Source organism: Phaeodactylum tricornutum, chromosome 2 (genome assembly GCF_000150955.2).
Source record: "Phaeodactylum tricornutum CCAP 1055/1 chromosome 2, whole genome shotgun sequence".
Classification (NCBI taxonomy): domain Eukaryota; phylum Bacillariophyta; class Bacillariophyceae; order Surirellales; family Neidiaceae; genus Phaeodactylum; species Phaeodactylum tricornutum.
The window spans coordinates 1,106,815-1,129,882 of NC_011670.1; the positions used below are offsets into that span (position 1 = coordinate 1,106,815).

The following is a 23,068-nucleotide window of genomic DNA, read 5'->3' on the forward strand; positions in this document are numbered from 1 at the left end:
GTTTTGGAATGCGCGAGGTTGCAAACTGTGTACGTTTATAATTTAAATACCTTTTCAAATTATAGATATTTTGACATTTCCTAACGTTAGTAAGTATTGCTCCGGTCTGCTTCCAACTGTAAACTCACCCTGACAGTGAGTGAGTCTCTATTTTCTTCGCATTTTGGAGAACTCAGGCCGGACAAAATCGTTCACTTCTTGTATAAACGGGCATCTTTATCTTACCGCTGCATTTTCCTTCGTACAAAGAGTTAAGAGTCCAATTCTAATTTTTTTCTTGCCAGACAGCTAGTCCCAACAAGGAGACAGGAGGGGCTACACATACCACAGACACGATGACCACGCCTGTATCTTCCGAAGATACGGCTACTTTGCAACAAAAGATCGTGGCGTTACAGGCACAGCTATTGTCAGCGACTCACGCTCTTGAGCGAATGAAGAATGAACGAGGCGCGTCTTCTGCTGACCATTCCAAATCAGCACAGAGGAACGGTTCCGATCCTAGCAGCGACCCCACAGGAACTGCCCCTGTCGCTGCTCCTCCAGCCAAGAGCGGCTATCTGTTCAAGGAGCTCGATCGCGCCATTGGCTGGGGCGGTATTAAGTGGAGCTTGCGATACGTGAAACTAGAAAGCGGCCGAATATCATACTACGGATCGCATCACGATACTTCTCCACGTTACGAGCTTCAGTTGCGTGGATGCGCTGTACGAGACGATGGCTGGAAACGCAACCCGCGCTTTAAGACCAAACGGAATGAACCCCCGCCTTTGCTAGATACAACCGGCGCTTACTTTTTCCTCTTTTCCGTGTACCATGCACCCGACGCAGCTGAGAAGGAAATTGATGAGACCGAAATTACACCTTTGTTGCGTTTTTCGACACCTTCCCGAGCCGAACACTCGTCCTGGATAAAGCTTGCCTCGGAATCCTGTGCTTACAGCGAAACGGACGAGTTTCTCGCTGACGAGGCCGCTCGCGCAACCCAGCGTGCTTTGCAACATCAAGAAGCGCTGCAAATGGCCCAAGCCATGCCTGGGGCAAAGCCAGGAACGCTGCCGCCACTCTACTTCGCGCCTACCATAAAGCGTTCGCGTTCCTTTGCTAAGCTACAAGAACATCATGGAGATGGGATGCCTCGGGTAAATATGCGTCGGACCAAATCGCGAGATTTTAACGCGGATAAGTTGGATGCGCGAAGTACCAAGGGCTATCCCCCTTCCAAGCCGAGTACGTATTTCTCTTGAATTGCACAACAGCTCGAATTTTTCACTCATACGTGTCTGTAAATTTAGTGCATCGTGCGGCAGAGCCCTCATACCTCAGCGCGGATGCTCCCATTCAAAACTACCGAGGATTTCTGAATTTAGGCGTTATTATTTTGATTGTTTCTAACTTTCGGCTGATCTTGGGCACAATCCGTAGCAACGGATTTGTCTTGACGACTGCAGTGAAGCACTACAAGAACCTAAATCACCTCAAGGAAGATCCCTGGCAGGAATTTCCTTTTGTATCAGGATTTCTTCTCCAGCTCGTCTTTGTTTCGATTGCGTTTGGGATCGAATGGATGTTGTGCCGGAAATACTTCAACGAAAACTTCGGCATGATCCTTCATCACTTCAATGCCCACTCAGCCTTGCTGATACCTTTAGGTATTGTTTGGAATCTCATCGATAGACCTGCGGTTGGTGCAATTTTGCTTTTACACGCTACGATAACATGGATGAAACTCATTTCTTACATGTTGGCGAACGAAGATTACCGGCTATCATCGCGTCGCGTTGGGGGCAACCCACACCTAGCTACGCTCGCATTAGTCGAAAATCTAGATTCAGATGAGGCGAACATTAACTACCCCCAAAATGTTACTCTCCGCAACATTTTTTATTTTTGGTGTGCTCCGACGTTGACTTACCAGATTGCCTTCCCGAAGTCCCCGCGAGTTCGCTATTGGAAAATCGCGGATATCCTGATGCGCATGACGGTGTCCATCGCACTATTCACCTTTTTGCTGGCACAAATTGTTCAGCCTGCATTGGAAGAGCTAGTGAGCGACCTGGACGAGACCAATGGATCCTACACCGCAGCAATATTTGCCGAGTACTGGTAAGCCCACGTCTGCTGCATTCAGTGTGATTTCCGTTTCCATGACTTACACCGCATTTCGTAGGCTGAAACTTTCGATTGCTAACACATATTTATGGCTTCTTATGTTCTATACATATTTCCATTTGTATCTGAACCTCTTTGCTGAGCTTCTGCGATTTGGAGATCGTGTGTTCTACAAAGATTGGTGGAATTCGTCGGAAGTATCTGCATATTGGAGGCTTTGGAATATGCCTGTTCACTATTGGTTGATCCGACATGTGTATTTCCCCTGCGTGCGACTGAAGATGCCGAAGGTCGCTGCAACCTTTGTCGTTTTTTTCCTCTCCGCCGTTATGCACGAGGTGCTTGTCAGCGTACCCTTTCATATTATTCGTCCGTGGTCTTTTATCGGGATGATGATGCAGATTCCTTTGGTTGCGTTCACAAAGTATCTCTATCGCAAATTCCCGGGCGGCTCGTTTGGTAATGTCCTGTTCTGGATGACATTTTGCGTCATTGGCCAGCCAATGGCGATTCTCTTGTACACAGTTGATTACCAGTATGGGAAACACCACAGCACGAACATGGAGATATTCGATACGGACGACTGCCGCTTTTTATGGAAAAATTCCTGCTTGATTCGTTGACATCCTCGGAAAACATGGTACAAGGTGTTTATAGAAATTGTAATATCAACTGTTAAAACGGGCTTAGCCCTACGTCACAGCTACAATGTAGCGAGATTACCAGTTTGTGATTTCAAGTGAAATTGGGCTACATTCGAACCAGACCGGTGTTTTCCTTTTCGCCGTGTGATTCGGCGTTCTTGGATATGCTGTAAACGAGTTTGAAAATTCTCTATTTCGATGTGTGGAGACGCGTCAGACTCACAGGATGACGGCTCATCTTCCGACGATCGGGAGACGAATGAGGTTTCAAAGTCTGGCTCATCCCTCATTTCGCCGGGACATCCTTTCTTTTCGATGTCGTCGCGGTCTGTCATTTCTCCTTCCGTGACAATATGAGGTACATCGAGTAGCGGACTGATCACTTCATCGCCCTCGTTCTGCTCGTCAAACGTGGAGTTGAACGAAGCATTTGCCATTAAAGTCTGCTTAAAGGTGCGGAACGCTTGAAGAGTGAATTCATCTTCATCTTCAGAATCATCTGTTTCTGTATCTTTAAAAGACACGTTGTTGAGAAGTAGCTGGAATTTTGCCTCTACAAGATCATCCTCAAGGTCATCGTCGTGAGATGGCAGCCCCGACGAGTTTTCGGCAAGGATTCTTTCCGCTACAGACTCTGATGGAATGTTGCCTTCCATTCCCTTCTGTTTCCCATTCTTGCATCGACCGCTCCAGTATCGGACTTCAGCTTCTAGAGTGACGTTTCTTTCGGTCGCCGTTTTCAAGTCGGATTTTTGCAAAGACTGTGACTTATGACTTGCATTCAAGAGAAAATTGGATTCTTCAAGTCGAAGCCGAAAAATCATGTTTTGCTCAGTAAGTTCCCGCAAGGCTACCTGCTGCTTTAATATCAGATTCTTCATGTCCTGAATCGTTTCCTTTTTTTCAGTGGCCGTACCAGATGGGGGAGACATGGCCTCCTTTGGCTCTCTGCACGTGTCAGAATGAATTGTTTTAGTTTCTGTCAATGGAAACGTCCCAAATTCTTCTCGGGTATCTATGGATCCAACTTCTTCGGCGACAGGAGATAGTGAGTTCGACCAATTGGCGAAGCTGGTGCTGGCTTTGGTGCTAGCAAGCGACACCGGTAGATTCTTTGCTATCAGCTTAGGTTCCTGATTTTCTGGTTTCTGTTTCGATTCATGTGGTACTTTTGCATTCTTCTGTGTCAACTTTGGAATAATTCTATTCGGTACAGCAATCCTCAGAGGCTGCATTTCTACCTGGTCTTGCTGGTCGAAATCAAATTGCACAACGAATGACGGATCAACATTCCTTGCTGTGATAAGATTTTTTTCCTTATGAGGATAAATGCCATAGGAGTTCGGCTCAATTTCCGGCGGTTCTACCAAATCGCCATCCATCGCTTCGTACACAGAGCTACTTTGACGAACAAGAACGGTAGCATGGTTGACCATAGACACTTTCTTCTTTCCCCCGTCATTATGGCTTGCATTTAAAAATCGCTTTAGCAATAACGTTCCGCACATTGGACCAGGTCTCTTCTCTCCACTCCAGACTTGCTCGATAGTCGGGCTATAGGAGCTGTCGTCTGAAGTCGACAACGCTCCTAGCCGGATTGTTGGACGCGGAAACGGTTTTCTATTGGAGCGCGTTCTTCCCATCGCATTAAGAGAGAATTTACAGTAGAAACAAATTGTTTTGGCCAACCAAGCAGACTGGCAAGGTGAAATCTTTTTGGAGGAGTTGCTAACGCAAGCGCACACGCAGCGTGATATCAACTTCCAGTATCGTGGGTCGAAAACGAAGAATCTGATGTGAACGATGTGGCTTTGTGATAAATGATTTCGCCGAATGTGACTCTATTAGATTGTAGCGATTCGATCCATGTCCTATATATCCATCTTTTCCAACTATGTGAGTAATACTTTGTAAATCATTTATGGAGAAAACCAATAAAATAATGAAAACTGCGTCGCAAATCACGATAGCGATATAACGAATTAAAAAATACTAGATGTTGTTGCTTATGATATTGTGATCCTCGATTTATCGGAGGAGCTTTCTCTTTATTTCATAAGCTTTGGTGACATTTTTTTGCTCGTTCCGGTCCGGAACCCATCACTGTCAATCTTGTCAAATAACTGTTACTGTCCAAATGGGCTGCTGAGCTTTTTCGGACACATAATAAGCTCACTGTGACTATGAACAACACTCCGACGATTCTGCTGTTGCTTTTTCTTTCGCACGCCTGCGTGGCTCCGGGTTGAATTATGCGATTTGAACTGGACACCTTGCATTTCAATTCGCTCTCAGTAAGAGATACTGCTACCTTACCCCGTCACTTGTTCCAAAGACGCCGAGCATTCTACGATTGAATCACTAAAATGGAGAGATCCGGTAGAGATGAAAATGCTGAACCGGAAGTCCGCAAACGAAATCGTCGAAGGTTGCTTTGGTGTTCTTCTTCGGCGCTGTGTGTTGTTGCCGCAGCTCTTAGCAGCAACGGTTTGTCGGCCTCGCTTACAGGAAAGTCACTACCTTTTCCAGCGTTAGGCCATCTGCTTCAGTCTTCGATGCCGATCTTGGAAGACGATGATGAACGGTTGGGTATGAAATCGTCCAAGCGAATGCTAGAAGATGCTGCTAATGGGAATACTAGTGGACAGGATGATGCACAACAAGACGAAAGTCAGCAAGTCACCGATGACCAAGCAGGTATCAGCGCCCAAGATCAGGATGACGACAGCCAAACGGCTGGAGACGACGACCAGAAGCAGACGGAAGAAGAGGAGCATCGAGGTCCAGACCAAGACGATTGGTTTCGAGATGGCTTTGCCGACGACACTTTTACCGACGATGATGCGAAAAATAGGTACAGTGAAGTAGACGATTTTTATGCCTATGTTGGCGACCCGCGTCCTCCGAAGCTAATGCCACTTTCGAGTCGAGAAGTAATTGGATACTCTGTAGTGGCAATGGCGTTGACTCTTGGAGCTAGTGGAGGGATCGGTGGTGGTGGAGTCGTCGTACCGGTTTATCTCCTCGTCATGGGATTGCATCGTAAGTTTACGTGTGGGTTCAATAGCCATTTGGATACTCAAACCTCACCTATTTATTTTGTTGTCTGAACTTAATCACCAGCTCATTACGCCATACCTATCGCCAGTGTCACCGTTTTCGGAGGGGCACTCGCTAGTACTATCGTGAACATGCAACGTCGACATCCACTAGCGGATCGTCCCATTATTGACTGGGACCTTGTCTTAATGATGGAACCATTGACATTGATTGGGACACTACTGGGTACCCTGTTTCATCGGATCTTGAGCGAAAAGATTTTGATTGTTTTACTAGTCTTGCTTTTGAGCATAACAGCTCACTCAACGTTGAGCAAAGCCATGCGCATGTATGAAGCTGAAAAACGCTATATTCGGCATCTTATAGCCGCCCAGGCCGATTCTCCAAGAGGAAACCCATCACTCGGAGGCTACGTGCTCCCGTTCGGTGACGAAGATGACTCTCGGGCTGATACTGGTTGTAAGGAAGAAGCCAGAATGGCGGCAGAAGAGCGTCAACGTATTTTGATTCTTAATCCAGACTTTCGAACGATGAAAACAGATTTGCTAGAGCAAGAGAAAGTGACCCCTCGAAGCAAGATCATAGCGCTTTGCTGCATGTTTTCCGTACTTATCTTTTTGAATCTCATGGTTGGTGGAGGTTCTTTCGATAGTCCATGGGACATCAAGTGCGGCTCGACCGCATTTTGGGTGGTGCATGTTGTAATGATTGCATTTTTGATGTCATCAGCGTGGATGGCACAAACATATCTCATTGCTCGACACGAGATCAAGGATATGGTTCGATTTGATTATGTCCACGGAGATATCAAGTGGGATACTCGCACATCCATTATCTATCCAGCTGTATTCACCATCGCTGGGGTTTTCGCTGGAATGTTTGGCATTGGTGGAGGTGTCGTCATTGTGCCGCTCTTACTGCACTCCGGAGTGCATCCTGGCGTTGCGTAAGTTCTACATATCCTTTTACTCTTTTGTCGGTGATGGCTACCTTGACTTAAGTTCTAATTTGTGCTTTCACCATTGAGCAGATCCGCAACATCTAGCGCCATGATTCTGTTTACAAGTCTCGCATCTGTCTCCACCTACTTCGTTTTTGGTTTAATCGTTGCCGACTTTGCCATGGCCGGCTTTGTCATCGGTTTCATATCTTCTACTCTAGGACAAATTCTCATGCGTCGAGTCCGCCAAGCCAAAAGTGCCAGCGGACGCAAGTTTGAGCGCAACTCTTACCTCGCTTTTGTAATTGGTGGCGTCGTCTTAGTGTCTGCCTTGCTGATGACAATTCAATACGTCTTCATGATTGTCGATCAGCCCGACGAAGATACGTTTGGTGGTTTGTGCGATGGACTGCGATTCTAACGGACAATTTATGTTCTAGGTTGAAATGCTCATTGATCTTGCAAGGAAATAACCATGCTTCAATAGACAACACTCTGTACAGTTCACAGGACTTACGAAGAAAAACACCGCCAAACATAGACGCATCCGTCCGAGTCCCCCGTCGCTAATATACCCGAGGTGGCCGCATGCGCTGCCCAATCCATGGCGCTCACGCCCGTAGTGTGCCCTTTTAAAATCGCCAAAGGAGACGTCTTTCTAGATCGATCAAAAATGCGCAACCGTCTATCCCATCCCCCCACGGCGAAAATACGTCCGTCGGGACGAAACCGACAGAGATTTACTCCTGGTTTACTGTAGCTCCCTTCGTGTACTCGGCAAGTTGCGACTCGAGACCGCAGCCGAGTGACCAGCGAAGAGCTTGCGTCTGTCAATGTCGTTTTCAGCACCGCAACTGTGCCTCTCTCGTTTTCTAATAAATTCAGCAATTCTAAGGAATCACCAGCCATTCCAGCAATGGTCACAACTGAAGCTCCCGCGGAGGAAATAGACGAAGACGGCATCATGTCCAGTGACAATATGGGATCCTGGGAGAGTTTGACGTCCGAGGAAAGGACATCTGGCGCAAATGTAGCTATGGACGACTTTTCTCGTAACATGGCTAAATCGTGAAAAAAGACGTTGCCGCTTTCCATGCCACATGCCAAAATAGGTCGGCCGTATTCTGAAGTGGTAGACATTGCCAAACTCGTCAGCATATCGTGTACCCCTCCCGCGTCGTAAGTGGCAGCGCGTCCTGCGGAAGCGGGCATGGACAAAACTGGGGTATTGGAAGGTGGCACACGCCAATCACGGACTGTTACCCAATCATGCTCGTAGGCGGGCAAAGCGACCAAACGCCAGTCTCCTCGACAGGGAGCCGCTTGACAAAACGTTTGGGAACATGTTTCCACCCGAGCTGTCTCGGAAAGACCGTCTCTCAGCCAAGGAGCCTGGGCATCGTGCAAGGTGACCGTACCCATCTCGTCTCGCGTTTGCAACAATATTTTTGTATGGAGGCCTGTAGCAGAATCCTCTCCTTCAATGCACCTACGAAGAGCAATTGCAGGACCCCGATTGGGAGCCACGCGATTCGTTGCTTTTTGCCGACCCAAGTCCCACAGAATGCTGTCGCCGTTGGTGTGACATGTGGCGAGCCATTGCCCCCGCAACGATGCCACGACTGCTGCGTGACGCGCTTCGGATGTGACATCCGCATCGTGCACTCGCTCGGCCTGAGTAATACTTTGACATTTAGAAACGTAGTCATCATCGTCGTCCGAAGACTCGTCTTCTTGGTCATCATCTTCGTCGTGTATTCGGTGTTCTAAAACCAACGATGTTTGTTCGTTTGATGAAGATTCCTTTAACTGTGGTGGAATCGGTGATGCTGCTATCAAGCTGTTGTCTATTGTGGGTAGAAAGCATAAGGAAGAAATCGTGGATCGGTTGCCCTTTGTGGAAGTTAGAGTGGATGGATGGTCCTCGGTGGACGAGGGGGGAACCCTTAAAGTCAGTATTGGATCCAGAGTCCTGCTTCCCCCATCCATTGTGGATACATTCGGTCTTCTCGTGCAGATGTACTTGGCTACCGTATGATAAGAGTCTTGCGTTGGAGGTCGGATTTGACTTCTTCGCCCTTGTCGTACTTTAACTGGTTTATCTACGTTTCAGGTGCCACCAATCGAGTGATCCTTGGTGCAAAGCCCTAACTGCAAAAGAATGTGGTTCGAATGCATCGTAATGTAAATTAGGCTACTACGGCAAATTCTACCGTATTTCCTTACTTTTACGGTTAGTACAGGCACCACAATAAGATACTATGATCCTGGCAAGAGACGGAATTGCTTACACTTATCCCTTTGCATTCCCCCTCTAGTTCGAAGCAACCAATTGTGTGGTGAAGTGTTGGATACCTACCTGTCCTTCTTATGGTCACGTCGAAGTTTTCCGTCTCCCCCGGGCTTGTGGCGGAAAGCAGTGACATCCGCGGCTACGAGAACTTTCCGCAAGGATGCGCGTTTTCACCTGACGGTCTATGTGTGTTAACGAGCACCGCGGGCGATTCCCAACTGCGACTGTACAATACGCCCCCACCCCCGGAGGAGGGGTGCCCGGACGATCAGCAAAACGCAGCAATACCTGATCTAACGACGCCATGGCAAGCAGCTCTAATAAGTCAAGGTACCGACACAGTCCGCTCCTATGAATGGTATCCTACCATGGCCTCCAACAACCCCGCGTCGTGCTGTTTTCTAGCCACGTGTCGCGATCAGCCGATTCATTTGTACGACGCCTACACGGGAGTTGTCCGGGCCACCTACCGTCCCTACAATGCACTCGACGAACTGGAATCGCCGACGGTTCTGTCGTTTCGTCCCGACGGCCAAAGAATTGTGGCGGGAGGCTTTCGCACCGACCGTGTCCTGCACGTCTTCGATACGGCCATTCCGGGTCGGGAAAGCACCACCCTGCGACTCGGAAAAACGCGAAGATCTCGGGACGGAGCCAAAGGACTCGTGTCGGCACTGGCGTGGGGCGGAGACAGCGGAAACGGGAGACTCCTCTGCGTAGGCACCTATGCGCCTGGCTCGATTTACGTGTACGACGATCGGACCGGCACCACACCCAGTGGAGCCATTCTGGATGGAGTTTGTGTGGTAGGGCACGGTCGTAGTCACTCCAAGAAGAAGAGGAGGTTTGCGGTCGTCCAGAACGAGAACAGTGACGAAGATAATGAGGATTCTAAAACATGGTTGAGTGCCGCCCGGGTCAAGTGGTTCCAACAGCGAGCGCAAGGGGGTGTCACGCAGCTTGCATTCGCGCCACACAATCACAACTACACTCTCTTCAGTACGAGCCGACGAGGGAATGCTGTTCTGGTCTGGGATTTGCGGATGCTATCGTCGCAGCCTGACTACCAATCAACTCCGGTGCGGGGCTTAGGGAGCTTTGCTACAGATAATCAAACGAACCAACGAATTGAGTTTGCGCTGGACGAATCGGGACAAACTATTTTTGTAGGAGGCATAAAGAGGTGTGTACGTATATATGATGTAGCTTCCGGAGACTGTACGGGAACGGTGGATGGACTTGATGACGTGGCGAACGGAGTGTCCTTTACCAATTCCAGTCGAGGAGGACTTCTCGCCATCGCCACTGGATGCCGGCGGTTCCCTTCCGAAGAAGATTTCGATAACGATACTTCAATTACCGACGGTACGGGGGATGCAAAACCAGGGTTTTTACGCGTGTATCGAATCCCGAAACCTGCAGATTTGGAGGATGAAGCATTGACGGAAAAGTCAGAGCAATTAGATGACGGGTCCATCTGATTTCATGCAATCATTTTTTTTCCAAGAAGTCGAACGAGCCTATTCGAAAAATCTCACAATTCTTCTTTCGAGAGGCACAATAGATAGACATCTCCACTTTTCTCAATCTATAGGGCATGGGAACAAAACAGGGCAGCTCTAACTAGTTATTCCTTTTCATGACATCGGTTTTCGAAGTCTTTCGTTCCGACCGTTGTTAGCCTTTCGTAATTGACTGTGTATCGTTGGTAAAAAAAAACGACGTAGGTTGTCGCGATTAGAGCAGTCGTATTGTGAGGACGTCACAGGCGGAGCGACAGACGTGGTGGAAAACAGCGAGAAACAGGTACTGTCACTCTCCGACGGCCGTAGTGACGAGCCAACAACAAAGGGACGCATCCGTGAGCACCTACTGGTCACATGTGCCCCACATCGGTTGTCGGGTCACTCTTCGAGATTGTCGTATAGTATTTGACTGGTTCACCTTTACACCTCTCGCACAATCGAAAGACCATTTATATCCTGATTCAAAACAATTCTCATCATGCAGGAAGAACAATTCGTCCCACTCAATGATTTGCGGAAATTCAAGCGTACGGCGTCGGCCAGTTCCAATGAAATTGAGCTCGAAGCCGACGGCATGGAAGACACATTGGAATACCGTCTACAAGCTGTGGACGCTTCGGGTTCCAAGAAGATCTCTCTTTGGCACGATGTCAGCCTCATTCATCTCGACCAGGAGACAAGAGAAGAGACACAGTACCTCAATTTTGTCTGCGAAATTCCCAAGTTCACACGGTATGTTGGATGATTGGCATCGCCTGCTAAACACAATGACGACCTTCCACTGTACTTGAACTCACCGTACGCCTCCTCGCCGTCTCTAGTAAAAAGTATGAAATCGCCACGGATGAACCTGGCAATCCCATTAAACAAGATGAAAAGAAAGGGACTCTTCGCGAGGTAGGTTTCTATTGCTCTCTATCGGATTCGCTAGCGCGTGTCCACAGATTCGCATACGAGGATCACTAATTATGTTGTATGTTGACATCGACCCATACTAACCACCAATTTCACATGGTTATGTATTTCTTGTACCGGACAGTTCAAAAAGGGCGACATCTTTTTCAACTATGGGTGCTTCCCCCAAACCTGGGAAGACCCAACGTTTATTCACCCAGATGCGGAAGGTTGCCGAGGTGACAACGACCCGTTGGACGTATGCGAAATCGGCGCCCGCATCGTCCGTCCCGGCGTAAGTTTATGGAACACACTTTACTGCATGAATTCATTCACCGAGTGACGAATTATATGTTTGTGCCTGTGCCTATATCTCACGCATATGTGCTCTGAACTTTGCATGTGCAGGGTGTCCGTCCGGTCAAGGTGCTGGGCGTCTTGTGCATGATCGACGAAGGGGAATGCGATTGGAAGGTTGTAGTTGTTGACGCGGACGACAAATGGGCTCCGTTCCTCAACGACATCAACGACGTCGAAGAACAGCTTCCTGGCCTGTTGGACGCAATTCGAGAATGGTACCGTACGTACAAAATTCCCGACGGCAAACCGCCGAACGTGTTCGGTTTGGACGAAAAGTTCATGGGCAAGGCCTACGCTCTGGAGATAATTCAAGAATGCCATCACTCGTGGGAAGAACTTCTGGCAGGAGAGAAGGAACGCCTTTTGGAAGATCACGGAGACGAAGTCAAGGATCTGGTTCGGAATCTTTCCCGGAACTCGCTCTTTACGCTTGGTCTTAACTTGGACGAGCATGCGGAAACTCGTACCGAAGACTTTGGGGAGATCGAAAGTGGTGCTCTTTTCTTTTAAAGCGGGTGAGGCCCATCTGTCGGCGACAATTCTGTGCATGCCTTGTCACAGTGCCATCTCTCCGGCATGGAAAGAACCCCGTGCTTTTTCGTGCTTACCGCTGCGAAGCCGGAGTTGACGACTCTCTGTGGTCAAAACAGTCTGCAATAGTTCATTATTCCGTGGTGTTCACATCGCGCGGCCACTATTATAATAAAAACATGCAAATCATACAATTAACCATACCGTAGCTATGTACCGTTGTTGTATTCATGGAATATGGAAACCGCCAGCAGAGAAAGTCGACATTGTACGCTGGTATCGTTGCTGTTTGGCTTACGTTTTGTCTATTAATCATTGTCCCCAACGACGTCAAGGAAAACTGGGTGCACATGCTTGGGCAACCAAAAGCAGAGCTCTAGTTCTTCTTTCGCTTTTTCTTGCCACCACGTTTCTTCGATGAGTTGTCCTCACTGGTGCCACCACCCGTTTTCTCCTCGACGATTTCTGCATCAATAGCGGTCAGGGGTTTGACTCCGTCCGATGCCGCGCTGGAAGAGCCTGACGCATCACCAAAGCCTGCCGGCTTATCACGCGGCGGAGAAAAGATTGTGTCGGCCTGGTTGGCTCGGGGAGGGGCACTCGCCGTAGCGGTACCACTGGGTGTCACCGTCTCCACACTCATGCTGTTTCGAATAATTAAGGAAGTACCGGTCGTGATAATATTGTTGATGACCCAATATACGGAAAGAGCGGCAGGGACGCTGAGGGAGAACCAACCAATCATGATGGGCAAGACCTTGAGAATAGCGTTGCTCTGCTGTTGAGCGGGGTCGTCCGTTTTAGGCTGCATAAGTTCCATAGAGAGATACTGAGAGATTACTAAAAAGACAGGAAGAATTAGAAAGGCGATGGTGTCTGGCCATCCCAAAGAAGGGACCCCATCAGTCCTGTGGTACAATCAGCATTTGGGCAGGCAAAAGTGAGGACGTATCCGCAATCCCAATCGTGAGCCGTGTATACGAAATTTATGTTTACGTACCATCCCTTCAAGATCCAGTCAGCCGCCGAGCCGGGCTCCGCTCCGTAGGTAGGTCCCTCCAGGTTGGGCAAAAACAAAAAGGACTCGTCCAGTTTGTTGGCCTGGGCGAGCTCGAGAACGGCACGATACAGGCCAATAAAGACGGGAATCTGGACGATACTGGGTAAACATCCAGCCAGTGGATTGATTTCGTTCGTTTGATAAAACTCGGCAATCTTTTGATTCATGACCTCGGGATTACTCTGATACTTGGCTTGAAGCTCCTTGATCGCTGGCTGCATGGCTTGCATTTTGTTGGTGCTTTCTAATTGAGTTTTGGTCAAAGGAAAAGTAACGACCTTGATCAAGATCGTCAGTAGAACAATAGCCACGCCCCACGAGTTAGTATTCAAGCCTACCGTCAACAAGAGGGAGTGGATCGCCTGCAGAAGAAGCTTGATGGGGATGGTTAAGAAACCAAACCAGCCACTGTCGCTCTCGGCCGCAACGTCTTGCGCCACGTCCGCCGTGGCGGCAACGGCATCGGCCACGGATATCGAGGAAAAGGCGTCTTGTAGTAAGCTCATTTGCTGAGGAAGATCGTGAAAGACGGAAGGATCGAGACCAAAGGACCGAGCCGTTGTTGTACCGGACGTCGAACGTGTCCAGCGAGTGGCCGCCGATGGCAGCGCCAAGGAGGAACGACTTGCGGGAGCAAAGGCTTGTGTGCCCGCCACGCAGAGGAAGAGCGGAAGAGTCAATCTCATGGTAGTTTTCAATTCGCTATATATGGACGGTACGAACGAAGTTGAAAGCTAGTAAAGATGGAATGCAAGAGAGAGAGAGACGCCCTCGAGAGAACGAGATTTTGGCTTCGCGGTTGGTTTCTTTGTCGTCAGTAAGAGACGCAGACGGACGATTGGATTGGTGACACACACTGTGGTTGTCGTGGTGATGTTTTGTACGGTTCCGCGTGTTGTTTTTGTCGTAAGTGAGTGAGGGAGATCGACTTCGATTCTTTGCAAGGGGACTGACTGTGACATGACATGTGATATGTTAGTTACAGTAATAGAGAGTTTGGGAAAGCCTCGGGACTCGGTGTGTGACGTTTGACGAGACATACCTAGTCAGTCCTTCTTCTCCCGTGCTCGATCCGGAGTTGATTGTTCGATCTTTCTCAACCGTCCATCCATCCGTTTTCGCGAATCGAAATGGAAAAAAACCCAGCACGAACAACACACACACACAGACACAAGAGTAGACCTAAGTTTTTTGTGTTGTTTCGTTTTTCTATCTTCCACGTGGACAAATCTGACCCCGTACGTTGGGGTTGTCATCCCACCAAACAACTGTCTCTGCTTATCTCTGGATACTCTCTATGTGGACAGACAGACGGACCTTGATCCCGAAAACACCGGAAACGATTCGTACCTACCAACAAACATTGCACTGTAATGTGTTTGTACCTCGTTTCCGACTTGACCCAAACCCCCCTCCGTGACCCTCCTCCAACGAACATCAATAGAGACCATCTATATTTCACGGACTGGTTGCGATTGGGACTTTCTTTCGCCCTTTTTTCCACAATTGCTGGAGACGACGGCGTAACCCACAACACAATATCCTGCCGAATAGGATTTCCTCGTTCGCTTCGATCAATCGTCCGACATATCCGACACAATTCTGCGAAATCTCTGGATTGACCGACCCGACAACGTTTTCCCGCACCCACCAATCAATCGTCAGTCCGTAGCACAAAATGTCCACGACGGAAGAAGCAACGATTAATCCCGACGGGACCACAACGTTCGGAAATGCCGATGCGCCGCCGCTGAACGACACGGCGGGAGACGAAGGGACTGACGGTGCCGGGTTCGAGGAAACCGTCACAGAGGTGGCCAAAGGAATCGATCCAGCCTTTCTCTTTCTCGGTGTCGTTGTGGTAATTGCCGCCCTGTACTACTATTTCGTCATTCGCAAGAAGAAGGAACAAGACCAGGACGATTTCTTTGCCAATTTGGATGGGGAAAAGGTGAGAGACCTTTGTGGTCTTCGAGGAACCCGTGTGTCTCGGCAAGGTTCCCGCATTCGAATGCTTCCCGCACAGTGGTGTCCCGCTCGTTCGTCTTTCCATGCCGTAAGCTAACATCACCCCTTTTTCGTTTTCCGTTTACAGTTCAATCTGAAACTCCCCGGCGAAGTTGACGAATACTATGCCGTCAAGGAGAAATGTGAATCGATGGGTTGGGAGCCGGGTCAGACGGCCCAAAATCCCGCACAGGCCAGTCCAGCCCACCGCGCCTTGGCGCAAGCTTTGATGAAGCGGGCCATTGCCGACATCCCGATTGTCACGCACATCCAGAAAGAATCCTCCGGAATGAATAAGTTGTACTCGCAGAGTATGTGTTCCGTGAACCAGTGGCGGTCCTACCAGGCGGCGGAGCAGCTGGTATCGACCGAAGTGGAAGAAGTCCGGGCGGAAGCGGACGAAATTGAACCTGGCTGGTCGCAAGTCATTTGGCGACAAGCGATGCAGTACCACCAAATGCTCAAACAGAAACACGAGCAAGAAGCCAAACAAGCCGAAGAGGCGGCCGCGAAGCGCAAGGAGATTGAGGCTAAGGTGGCCGAGGCTAGAAAGCTTCCGCAGACCCCGGAAGAAAAGGAGGCTGCTGCCGATAAGGCCGCACAGGAACTCTTGAAGGATGAAGAACGAAATCAAGAAAGCAAAAAAGCTTTCGGAAGCTCTGGTGGGATGAAAAAAGGTTTTCTGGATTCCAAGGGTAAGAAAAAGTAACCAATCGGTCGCTCTATTTCATGACTTTACCGGCGCAATAGCTTGTTGTACTCTGTATGTGTAGCATTGTATCTACAGAGATTTACTGTTATTAGAGACGTGGGTCGGTTTAGTGTGGGATGCACGCGTATCTTACAGCTCGCTTTCAAATGCGAGCCATTCCTCGGCGCCTATGGATTTGAGATGTTTTAGACTGCGGTTGATCATCCTCCGAACCTTGTCCGGCTTGAGACCAACTGTTCGGCTTAGTTCAGCAATAGTGGGTTGACCACCTAGTTTGCTGGAGGCAACTTCCTTGAATCCGTAACGTAACAAAAGTAGTTCTACCTCCGCCGGGTCCAAGTGACGATGTAATGTCTCGATCAAGTCTTCGCGCAAAAAAATGCGATTGAGAGAATCAAAGTCGTTTCCTTCCGTTTTGCTACCAATGATCTCCATCAGAGTGTCTTTGCTGGTATCTCCGCTCATGGGTCTTTTGCTGTTCGAAAGCTTTTGATCCAGAGACTGACACCGTTGTTCCATGGCCGCAAAGCATCGATCAACCTGCAGCTTGGAAAGGCCGATTTCGGCACCGAGCTCGATTCGCGACGGTTTGCGACCCAAATCCGCTTCCATTTCCCGTTCCACCTTGAGCAATCGTTTGTGATTCTCGTGCAAACGCTGAGGTACGGTAATGACACGCGATTGGTAGATCTGCGAACGCTTGACGGAAGCGCGGACCCAGTACATTGCGTAAGTGGAAAACTTCCAGCCCCGATCGGGTTCGAATTTTTCCGCAGCGCGAATCAACGCGATTATACCTTCTTGCATCATGTCACCGGCATTGTACTGTGCCGTCAATCCGTTGCGAATGTACGTATTCACGACACTCTGTACCATCCGCAGATTCGAAGTGACTAGCTGATTTTTGGCTTCCAGTCCTTCTTCAATGGTCTGCCGAATAGCTTCCATATTGATTTTTCCAGCCTCCGCGCACCACTCTTCGTCGGTGGGCTCTCTATCTAAACGAGATGTCAAGGTGTTGTACAATCTTTGCAACCGTATAGCTTCCTGCGTTTTTTCACCCAATTCAATTTCTTGCGCTCGCGAAATGCGGTCCTGCTGATGAATTTCGTCGGCAAATTGTACCATACTGTCGGGAACAGAAGCACTGTTTTTGTACATGGATTCACCGTTGCGTTGGCGACGAGTACTGCGGGCTTGTTCGGTGTCCACGAATTGTTTGCCCGAATGTTGTTCCGCGAGTCGAACACCGTCGCGAAACGCGCGTTGGCGATCGGTCTCGACAGAAAAACCAGGCATGGTGGACGATCGACTGCGACCGCTAATAGGTAGTCGGCGTGTCTTTGTGTTTCGGGATGTCGACAAGCCTTTGAATTGCACTCGATCACTGGAGGCTTTGGGAGGTTCGCGGGGAACCTCCTCGACCAGTGGCGGTACCGTGGATCGGGGATGGAAGACTGCTTCCGTATGAGAAGGGTCCACCTCACTATCGTCGGGAGAGAGCATGTACATGCGCTCCAAATCGTAAGCGAGTTTCTGATTCTTAATGCGTTCCATGAGCAGTAAATCTGGATCCGTCATTACTTGCAGACCGACAGCGTGTGATCGGCGTGCATGCCGATGGGGGAGACCGGACTGCAAGGAAGAAGCCAGCGAAACGGAAAGGACGACCGTTGTCGCGGCAGCCGCCGATACGATCCAGCTCCCGACCAACGTTCTTTGGCGAACACGAGAATATCGTAACTCCGAAGGTTGCGGCATATTGTAATTGGTGGGATTGGAGTGAAAACGATTGCTGGAGTCCTGCGCAAGAATCCGGATGGGATCGATCATCGTCTGCCACAATCGATCGTAACAACGAAACGACTTGTGAACCAGACGAGTATTACCGAGAAGGGGCACTGGATAGCTGTCGGTCACAATAGTAGAATGCAGCAGCAACTTTTGTCTTTGAACGTGAAAATACTTCCGGGAAGAGAGGAAGAACAAAAAAGTTGCTAGTCGTCAGCCGTGTGGTGGTGGCAGGTACGATACGACAGTGGGTGACGGTGAGCAGTAAGCAGTACAAAAAGCAGCAGGCACGGATTGCGTCAACGGCGCAGAAACCCACAACCAACAGCGGGAGAATGCGAGGGTTAGCCTGGCCATGCCATCACATTCGGATCGGCGCGACAATTCAGAAAAAACACGTACTTGGATCATAACTCTAGTAACTGTAACTACCATACTCTACTGTAGAGTAGTGAGAGCCTCGTGCAGATTGGCGTACGACGGGGATTTTGTGACTCACCATCAGCAGGGAGCAGTCTCGGACATTCTCCAATCAGCTCTGTTTTCGCCAATCAAAAGAAGCCAAATGTCAATCCAATGAGCGAAACGGAAATTCCGCCCACGTCATCAAAGTCCCACACCAACGTCATTCACTTGTCATCCGTTATTGACTGTGAATAAGATGCGGAATTGATGCCAACGGGACACGGGAAATACGTTCACTGTAATCAAAGCGTTCCCAACACGTATTACGCCAACTGCAAGGACTGACACTCTCCTACATAGTCGTCTGCTTCTGAGGAAAGCAATAATTTAGCTAACCGTTAGATATGTCTGCGCACACAAGTTAAGCCTGTGCTATGATAGGTTCTCATCATAGGTCCGTAGCTGCCTTGACTCGATCTCGCAAAATTCGCCGCAATGTTTTACCGCTCGCTGATTTAGGAATGGCGTCTACAAATTCAATGCCGCCATCCAAACGTTTGTACGGCGCAACTCGCTCCTTGACCCACTCGTAGATAACGGTTGCGGTCGTGGCTTGTGAACCTTCATTGTTTTCTAAAACAATGTACGCACGCGGCAATTCACCAGCCGACTCGTCTTCCACCTGGATGACGGCGGTATCGTTGACCGCCTCGTGCGTCAACAATAGTGCCTCCAATTCTGCAGGAGCGACCTGGTAGCCCCGTACTTTGATAAGTTCCTTGATGCGATCGGTAATAAAGAAGAAACCTTCCTCATCATAGTACGCTACATCGCCCGTCCGTAACCATCCCGATTCCGTCAAACACTCGGCCGTCTTTTCCGGATCGTCCAAGTAGCCCATCATGACTTGTGGTCCTTTGATGAGCAGTTCACCTGTCTGGTGCGGCCCCAGGCTGTATCCGTGCTTGTCCACAATTTTCGCGTACGTAGAAGAAACAGGTGGTCCCACACTGCCTGACTTGGTATTGAAATCCGAATTAACGGTACCAAGCGGAGATAACTCCGACATGCCCCAGGCTTGTTTGACCGTACATTGCAAACGTTTCTGAACGGCGTCTTCGGTTTCGGGACCCATGGGCGCTGCCGCACTCGAAATTACGCGAATTGATGAGCAGTCATACTGGTCAACCACCGGACTTTTGCCCAGCCCAATGAGAATGGGTGGGACGAGATGGGCTCTGGATGGTCTGTGTTGTTCCACAAGTTTGCAAAATTCCTCCAAATCAAAGCGACCTGAAGTTGTCACCAGTGTAATGCCCTTGTAGGCCGAGTATAACAGTGATGCCAAGAAGCCATAAATATGAAAGAATGGTAGCGGTGATATCACCTTTTGATCGGGAGCAAAGATAATACCTTCGACTTCATCGTACTGTAGTAGGTTGGCGACCAAGTTGCGGTGACTTAGGCAAACACCCTTGGGCAGTCCAGTCGTACCTGACGAGTAGGGCAGTAAGAAAGGATGCGTGTCTGTTTGTTTGTGCACTTGCGCAACCGTACAATGCAGAGTTTGCGGATGATTCCGCAGACTGTCCAAGTGGATTGTCCCTTCTGGAATGGCCTCGCCGTGGTCCGTGAGCACAATCACATGTTTCACAAACTTGCTTTGGCTTGCCGACTGGAGTGCCACATCCAACAGCCGGTGGTGCGTTATGAGTACCGAACTACGGCTGCGTTCTAGAATGGTTCCGAGTTCATGTTGGGTATACAGTGGATTGATGGGTGTCAGCTTGGCTCCTGTCAAGGAAACGGCCAGTGCTGTCGGTAAATAGTCGACATGGTTTGGACAGTACAAGGCAACGCAGTCTGTCTCCTGAATATCCATATCATCCCGTAAAGCAGCAGCTAGACCTCCAATTGTTTTGTGATGATCTGCAAAGGTTCGCTGTGCTCCTGTGGTGCCGTCCACAATGGCGACCTGCTTGTCCAAATATCCGCCGTGAGGTTTCCAGCTGGTCGTCATGAATTCGTAGAGAGGAGGGTAAGGCCCATCGCGAATGGGAGGAAAAGGACTACAAACGCAACCACAAGGATTGTGTGAGATGTGCGTGCCTTTCGGCCTGCCAGACTTAATTCTCTCTATCCGGTCTCCAGTAAAATGTCTTCGCCTTCTCAAAATGCAACAAGCCTCGACTAAATGTTGTCGTCTTCCGCCTCCCTTACCTGGAGACAATGTTGAGACTGCATCGATCCGCTAATCTTTGTGTTTCGATAGAAAGGCTACGAACCAATTGGTGAGGCTGCGTTTGAAGAGGCCCGGGAAGGCAAGTGAATCGAAGCCGGCAAGAAGCTATGATTTTCATGGTGAGAATAGATACTTTTTGGAGGATTCTCACAATCAATCCATTTTTGCCTTTTTTTTTCTTGACGCCTACGAATAGAGAAACGTCCACTCGCACACCATACCGCGCCATGTTGAAGATTACTATAGGCGGCGGTTCGGTAAGGTGTCAAGTCACAAGTCACTGCAAGTCGGAATTATGTGACATCCATATGATATATGAATTATATGAACGTGTCGTATACCTTCACAATCCTATTTTTGGCTCCTGACGATGTGTTCGTGTTTAAATCAAATCAGTCATAGAAACTACGTTAGGATTTCCGGAAGACATCTTGCGCGGGGGCACGTTCTTCGGCGTTCGGTACCAGGTCCACGGGTTGCTACGAGAACGTGCCGTGCCATCCACAAGCAATGCGTGGACTTAATTCCCGTGTAACGTGAAGTGCGTGCGATGGGTGCGCGCGATCGCACGAGAAAGGATGCGCGCATGCTGGACTCGACTCGGCCAAATCCAAACAACCAACGACAGTGCTCGCATCGCCACTCGCGCGATCCGTAAAGGAACGTCGTCCCATCGCTCCTCGCGACGACGAAAACGGCCGGCAAAAATCTTCCGGTCTCACAATCCACGCATTCGAGTCGATTCGATCGTAAAAAAGACACGTTCACCTACACACCTATTATATCCAATCACAGCTACATCATGTCTACTGGAGATTACAAAGGTAAGCTTGTCGGCGCTTTGTGTTGGTCTCGTGAAAATCTGGGTATCCTTTAGATTCCTTCGCAATGCCAATGTCTCTCACCCGCTATGTTTGACAATGCCAGTTGCCGATATTTCTCTTGCCGACTACGGTCGCAAGGACATTGAACTCGCCGAAGTCGAGATGCCTGGTCTCATGGCGTGCCGTGAAGAATACGGACCCGCCAAGCCGTTCGGAGGTGCCCGTATCTCTGGATCGCTGCACATGACCATCCAGACTGCCGTCTTGATCGAGACCCTCAAGGATCTCGGCGGAGATATCCGCTGGTGCTCGTGCAACATCTTCTCCACGCAGGACCACGCCGCTGCTGCCATTGCCCGTGACGAATCGGCTGCCGTCTTTGCCTGGAAGGGAGAATCTCTCGAAGAATACTGGGAGTGCACGCTCAACGCCATTACGTGGCCCGAAGACGATGGCAAGGGTTGCGGACCCGATCTCATCGTCGACGACGGCGGTGACATGACTCTTCTTATCCACGAAGGAAAGAAGGCGGAGGACCAGTTCCTCAAGGACGGTACTGTCCCCGACCCGTCCTCCACTGACAATGCCGAGTTCAAGATTGTCCTCACCATCATCAAGCGTCTTCTCGAGGGCGGCGAAACCGACAAGTGGAACAAGATTGCCAGTCGATGCAAGGGTGTTTCGGAAGAAACCACCACTGGTGTTCACCGTCTCTACACCATGGAGAAGACCGGAACACTACTCTTCACCGCCATTAACGTCAACGACTCCGTCACCAAGTCCAAGTTCGACAACTTGTACGGATGCAAGCACTCGCTCCCGGATGGTCTCATGCGTGCCACCGACGTCATGCTGGCCGGGAAGAAGGCCGTCATTGCCGGATACGGTGATGTCGGTAAGGGATGCGCCGCCGCTATGCGCGCCTGCGGATGTGTCGTTTACGTCACCGAAATCGATCCGATCTGTGCGCTTCAGGCATGCATGGAAGGATACCAGGTAGTCACGTTGGAAGACGTCGTTGACACTGCTGATATCTTCATTACTACCACTGGTAACAAGGGAATTCTTATGTGCGAGACCATGAGCAAGATGAAGAACAATGCCATTGTCGGAAACATCGGTCACTTTGACAACGAGATCGACATGGACGGTCTCATGAAGGCTGCCAAGCGCATCAACATCAAGCCCCAAGTAGACAAATTTGTCTTTGAGTCCGGCAACGGTATCATTGTTCTTGCCGAAGGACGTTTGCTCAACTTGGGTTGCGCCACCGGACACCCTTCTTTCGTCATGTCCTGCTCCTTCACAAACCAAGTTCTTGCCCAGCTCGAACTCTGGAACGAAAAGGACTCTGGCAAATACGCGCACGGTAAGGTGTACGTCCTTCCCAAGACCCTCGACGAGAAGGTCGCCCTTCTTCATTTGGGATCCCTGGGTGCCAGACTGACCGTCTTGTCGGATGAGCAATCCGAGTACATTGGCATTCCGGTCAACGGTCCGTTCAAGCCGGATACTTACCGTTATTAAACATTTATAGACCTTTTTCAGCGAATACTTCTTTCGGATACTTCTTGCCTTGTGTTAGAGTATCCCAAAGTGTGCCAAGTCTACACGTCGCCCACCTTCGGTCGACGACAGACACGTTCACGAATCAAAAATATCCACGC

At 49.4% G+C, this 23,068-nt stretch overlaps 11 protein-coding genes across 11 annotated transcripts; 6 read left to right on the forward strand and 5 right to left on the reverse strand.

The window, feature by feature from the left end:
* Window positions 1-1,297: 1,297 nt before the first annotated feature.
* PHATRDRAFT_9794 (predicted protein) lies at window positions 1,298-2,633 on the forward strand (the record flags this gene model as incomplete). Its single annotated transcript, XM_002177717.1, has 3 exons — window positions 1,298-1,775; window positions 1,830-2,100; window positions 2,171-2,633. Coding segments are annotated over 3 exons (1,212 nt in total), but the record flags the coding sequence as incomplete, so codon positions are not given.
* A 182-nt stretch (window positions 2,634-2,815) lies between these two features.
* PHATRDRAFT_43653 (predicted protein) lies at window positions 2,816-4,399 on the reverse strand (the record flags this gene model as incomplete). Its single annotated transcript, XM_002178039.1, has 1 exon — window positions 2,816-4,399. The coding sequence occupies one exon, from the start codon at window positions 4,397-4,399 to the stop codon at window positions 2,816-2,818; it is 1,584 nt and encodes a 527-aa protein (XP_002178075.1).
* Window positions 4,400-5,061: 662 nt separating this feature from the next.
* On the forward strand, window positions 5,062-7,177 carry PHATRDRAFT_43654 (predicted protein; the record flags this gene model as incomplete). The annotated part of the gene is made up of 3 exons (XM_002177718.1): window positions 5,062-5,798; window positions 5,880-6,762; window positions 6,847-7,177. The coding sequence occupies exons 1-3, from the start codon at window positions 5,123-5,125 to the stop codon at window positions 7,175-7,177; spliced, it is 1,890 nt and encodes a 629-aa protein (XP_002177754.1). The 5' UTR covers window positions 5,062-5,122.
* Window positions 7,178-7,203: 26 nt separating this feature from the next.
* Window positions 7,204-8,745, reverse strand: PHATRDRAFT_43655 (predicted protein; the record flags this gene model as incomplete). The annotated part of the gene is made up of 1 exon (XM_002178040.1): window positions 7,204-8,745. One exon carries the CDS (start codon window positions 8,743-8,745, stop codon window positions 7,270-7,272), a length of 1,476 nt encoding a protein of 491 aa, XP_002178076.1. The 3' UTR covers window positions 7,204-7,269.
* Window positions 8,746-9,126: 381 nt separating this feature from the next.
* On the forward strand, window positions 9,127-10,530 carry PHATRDRAFT_43656 (predicted protein; the record flags this gene model as incomplete). The annotated part of the gene is made up of 1 exon (XM_002177719.1): window positions 9,127-10,530. The coding sequence occupies one exon, from the start codon at window positions 9,127-9,129 to the stop codon at window positions 10,528-10,530; it is 1,404 nt and encodes a 467-aa protein (XP_002177755.1).
* Window positions 10,531-11,053: 523 nt separating this feature from the next.
* PHATRDRAFT_32923 (predicted protein) lies at window positions 11,054-12,339 on the forward strand (the record flags this gene model as incomplete). The annotated part of the gene is made up of 4 exons (XM_002177720.1): window positions 11,054-11,307; window positions 11,397-11,472; window positions 11,615-11,764; window positions 11,878-12,339. The coding sequence occupies 4 exons, from the start codon at window positions 11,054-11,056 to the stop codon at window positions 12,337-12,339; spliced, it is 942 nt and encodes a 313-aa protein (XP_002177756.1).
* A 397-nt stretch (window positions 12,340-12,736) lies between these two features.
* Window positions 12,737-14,290, reverse strand: PHATRDRAFT_43657 (predicted protein; the record flags this gene model as incomplete). The annotated part of the gene is made up of 2 exons (XM_002178041.1): window positions 13,361-14,290; window positions 12,737-13,268 (listed from the first exon to the last, which is right to left on the reverse strand). The coding sequence occupies exons 1-2, from the start codon at window positions 14,104-14,106 to the stop codon at window positions 12,737-12,739; spliced, it is 1,278 nt and encodes a 425-aa protein (XP_002178077.1). The 5' UTR covers window positions 14,107-14,290.
* An 808-nt stretch (window positions 14,291-15,098) lies between these two features.
* PHATRDRAFT_43658 (predicted protein) lies at window positions 15,099-16,136 on the forward strand (the record flags this gene model as incomplete). Its single annotated transcript, XM_002177721.1, has 2 exons — window positions 15,099-15,476; window positions 15,516-16,136. The coding sequence occupies 2 exons, from the start codon at window positions 15,099-15,101 to the stop codon at window positions 16,134-16,136; spliced, it is 999 nt and encodes a 332-aa protein (XP_002177757.1).
* Window positions 16,137-16,268: 132 nt separating this feature from the next.
* Window positions 16,269-17,345, reverse strand: PHATRDRAFT_9855 (predicted protein; the record flags this gene model as incomplete). The annotated part of the gene is made up of 1 exon (XM_002178042.1): window positions 16,269-17,345. A coding segment is annotated over one exon (1,077 nt), but the record flags the coding sequence as incomplete, so codon positions are not given.
* A 1,438-nt stretch (window positions 17,346-18,783) lies between these two features.
* CCL1 (coumaryl-coa ligase) lies at window positions 18,784-20,355 on the reverse strand (the record flags this gene model as incomplete). Its single annotated transcript, XM_002178043.1, has 1 exon — window positions 18,784-20,355. One exon carries the CDS (start codon window positions 20,353-20,355, stop codon window positions 18,784-18,786), a length of 1,572 nt encoding a protein of 523 aa, XP_002178079.1.
* A 952-nt stretch (window positions 20,356-21,307) lies between these two features.
* Window positions 21,308-22,954, forward strand: PHATRDRAFT_18319 (adenosylhomocysteinase). Its single transcript, XM_002177722.1, has 2 exons — window positions 21,308-21,401; window positions 21,505-22,954. The coding sequence occupies exons 1-2, from the start codon at window positions 21,380-21,382 to the stop codon at window positions 22,926-22,928; spliced, it is 1,446 nt and encodes a 481-aa protein (XP_002177758.1). The 5' UTR covers window positions 21,308-21,379; the 3' UTR covers window positions 22,929-22,954.
* The last annotated feature ends 114 nt before the right edge of the window (window positions 22,955-23,068 follow it).

Bases quoted from the DNA above. Each gene is read 5' to 3' on its own strand.
- PHATRDRAFT_18319 (XM_002177722.1), top strand. From the start codon at position 21,380: ATGTCTACTGGAGATTACAAAG. The intron at 21,402-21,504 runs GTAAGCTTGTCG...TGACAATGCCAG, and splicing joins GTCTACTGGAGATTACAAAG to TTGCCGATATTTCTCTTGCC.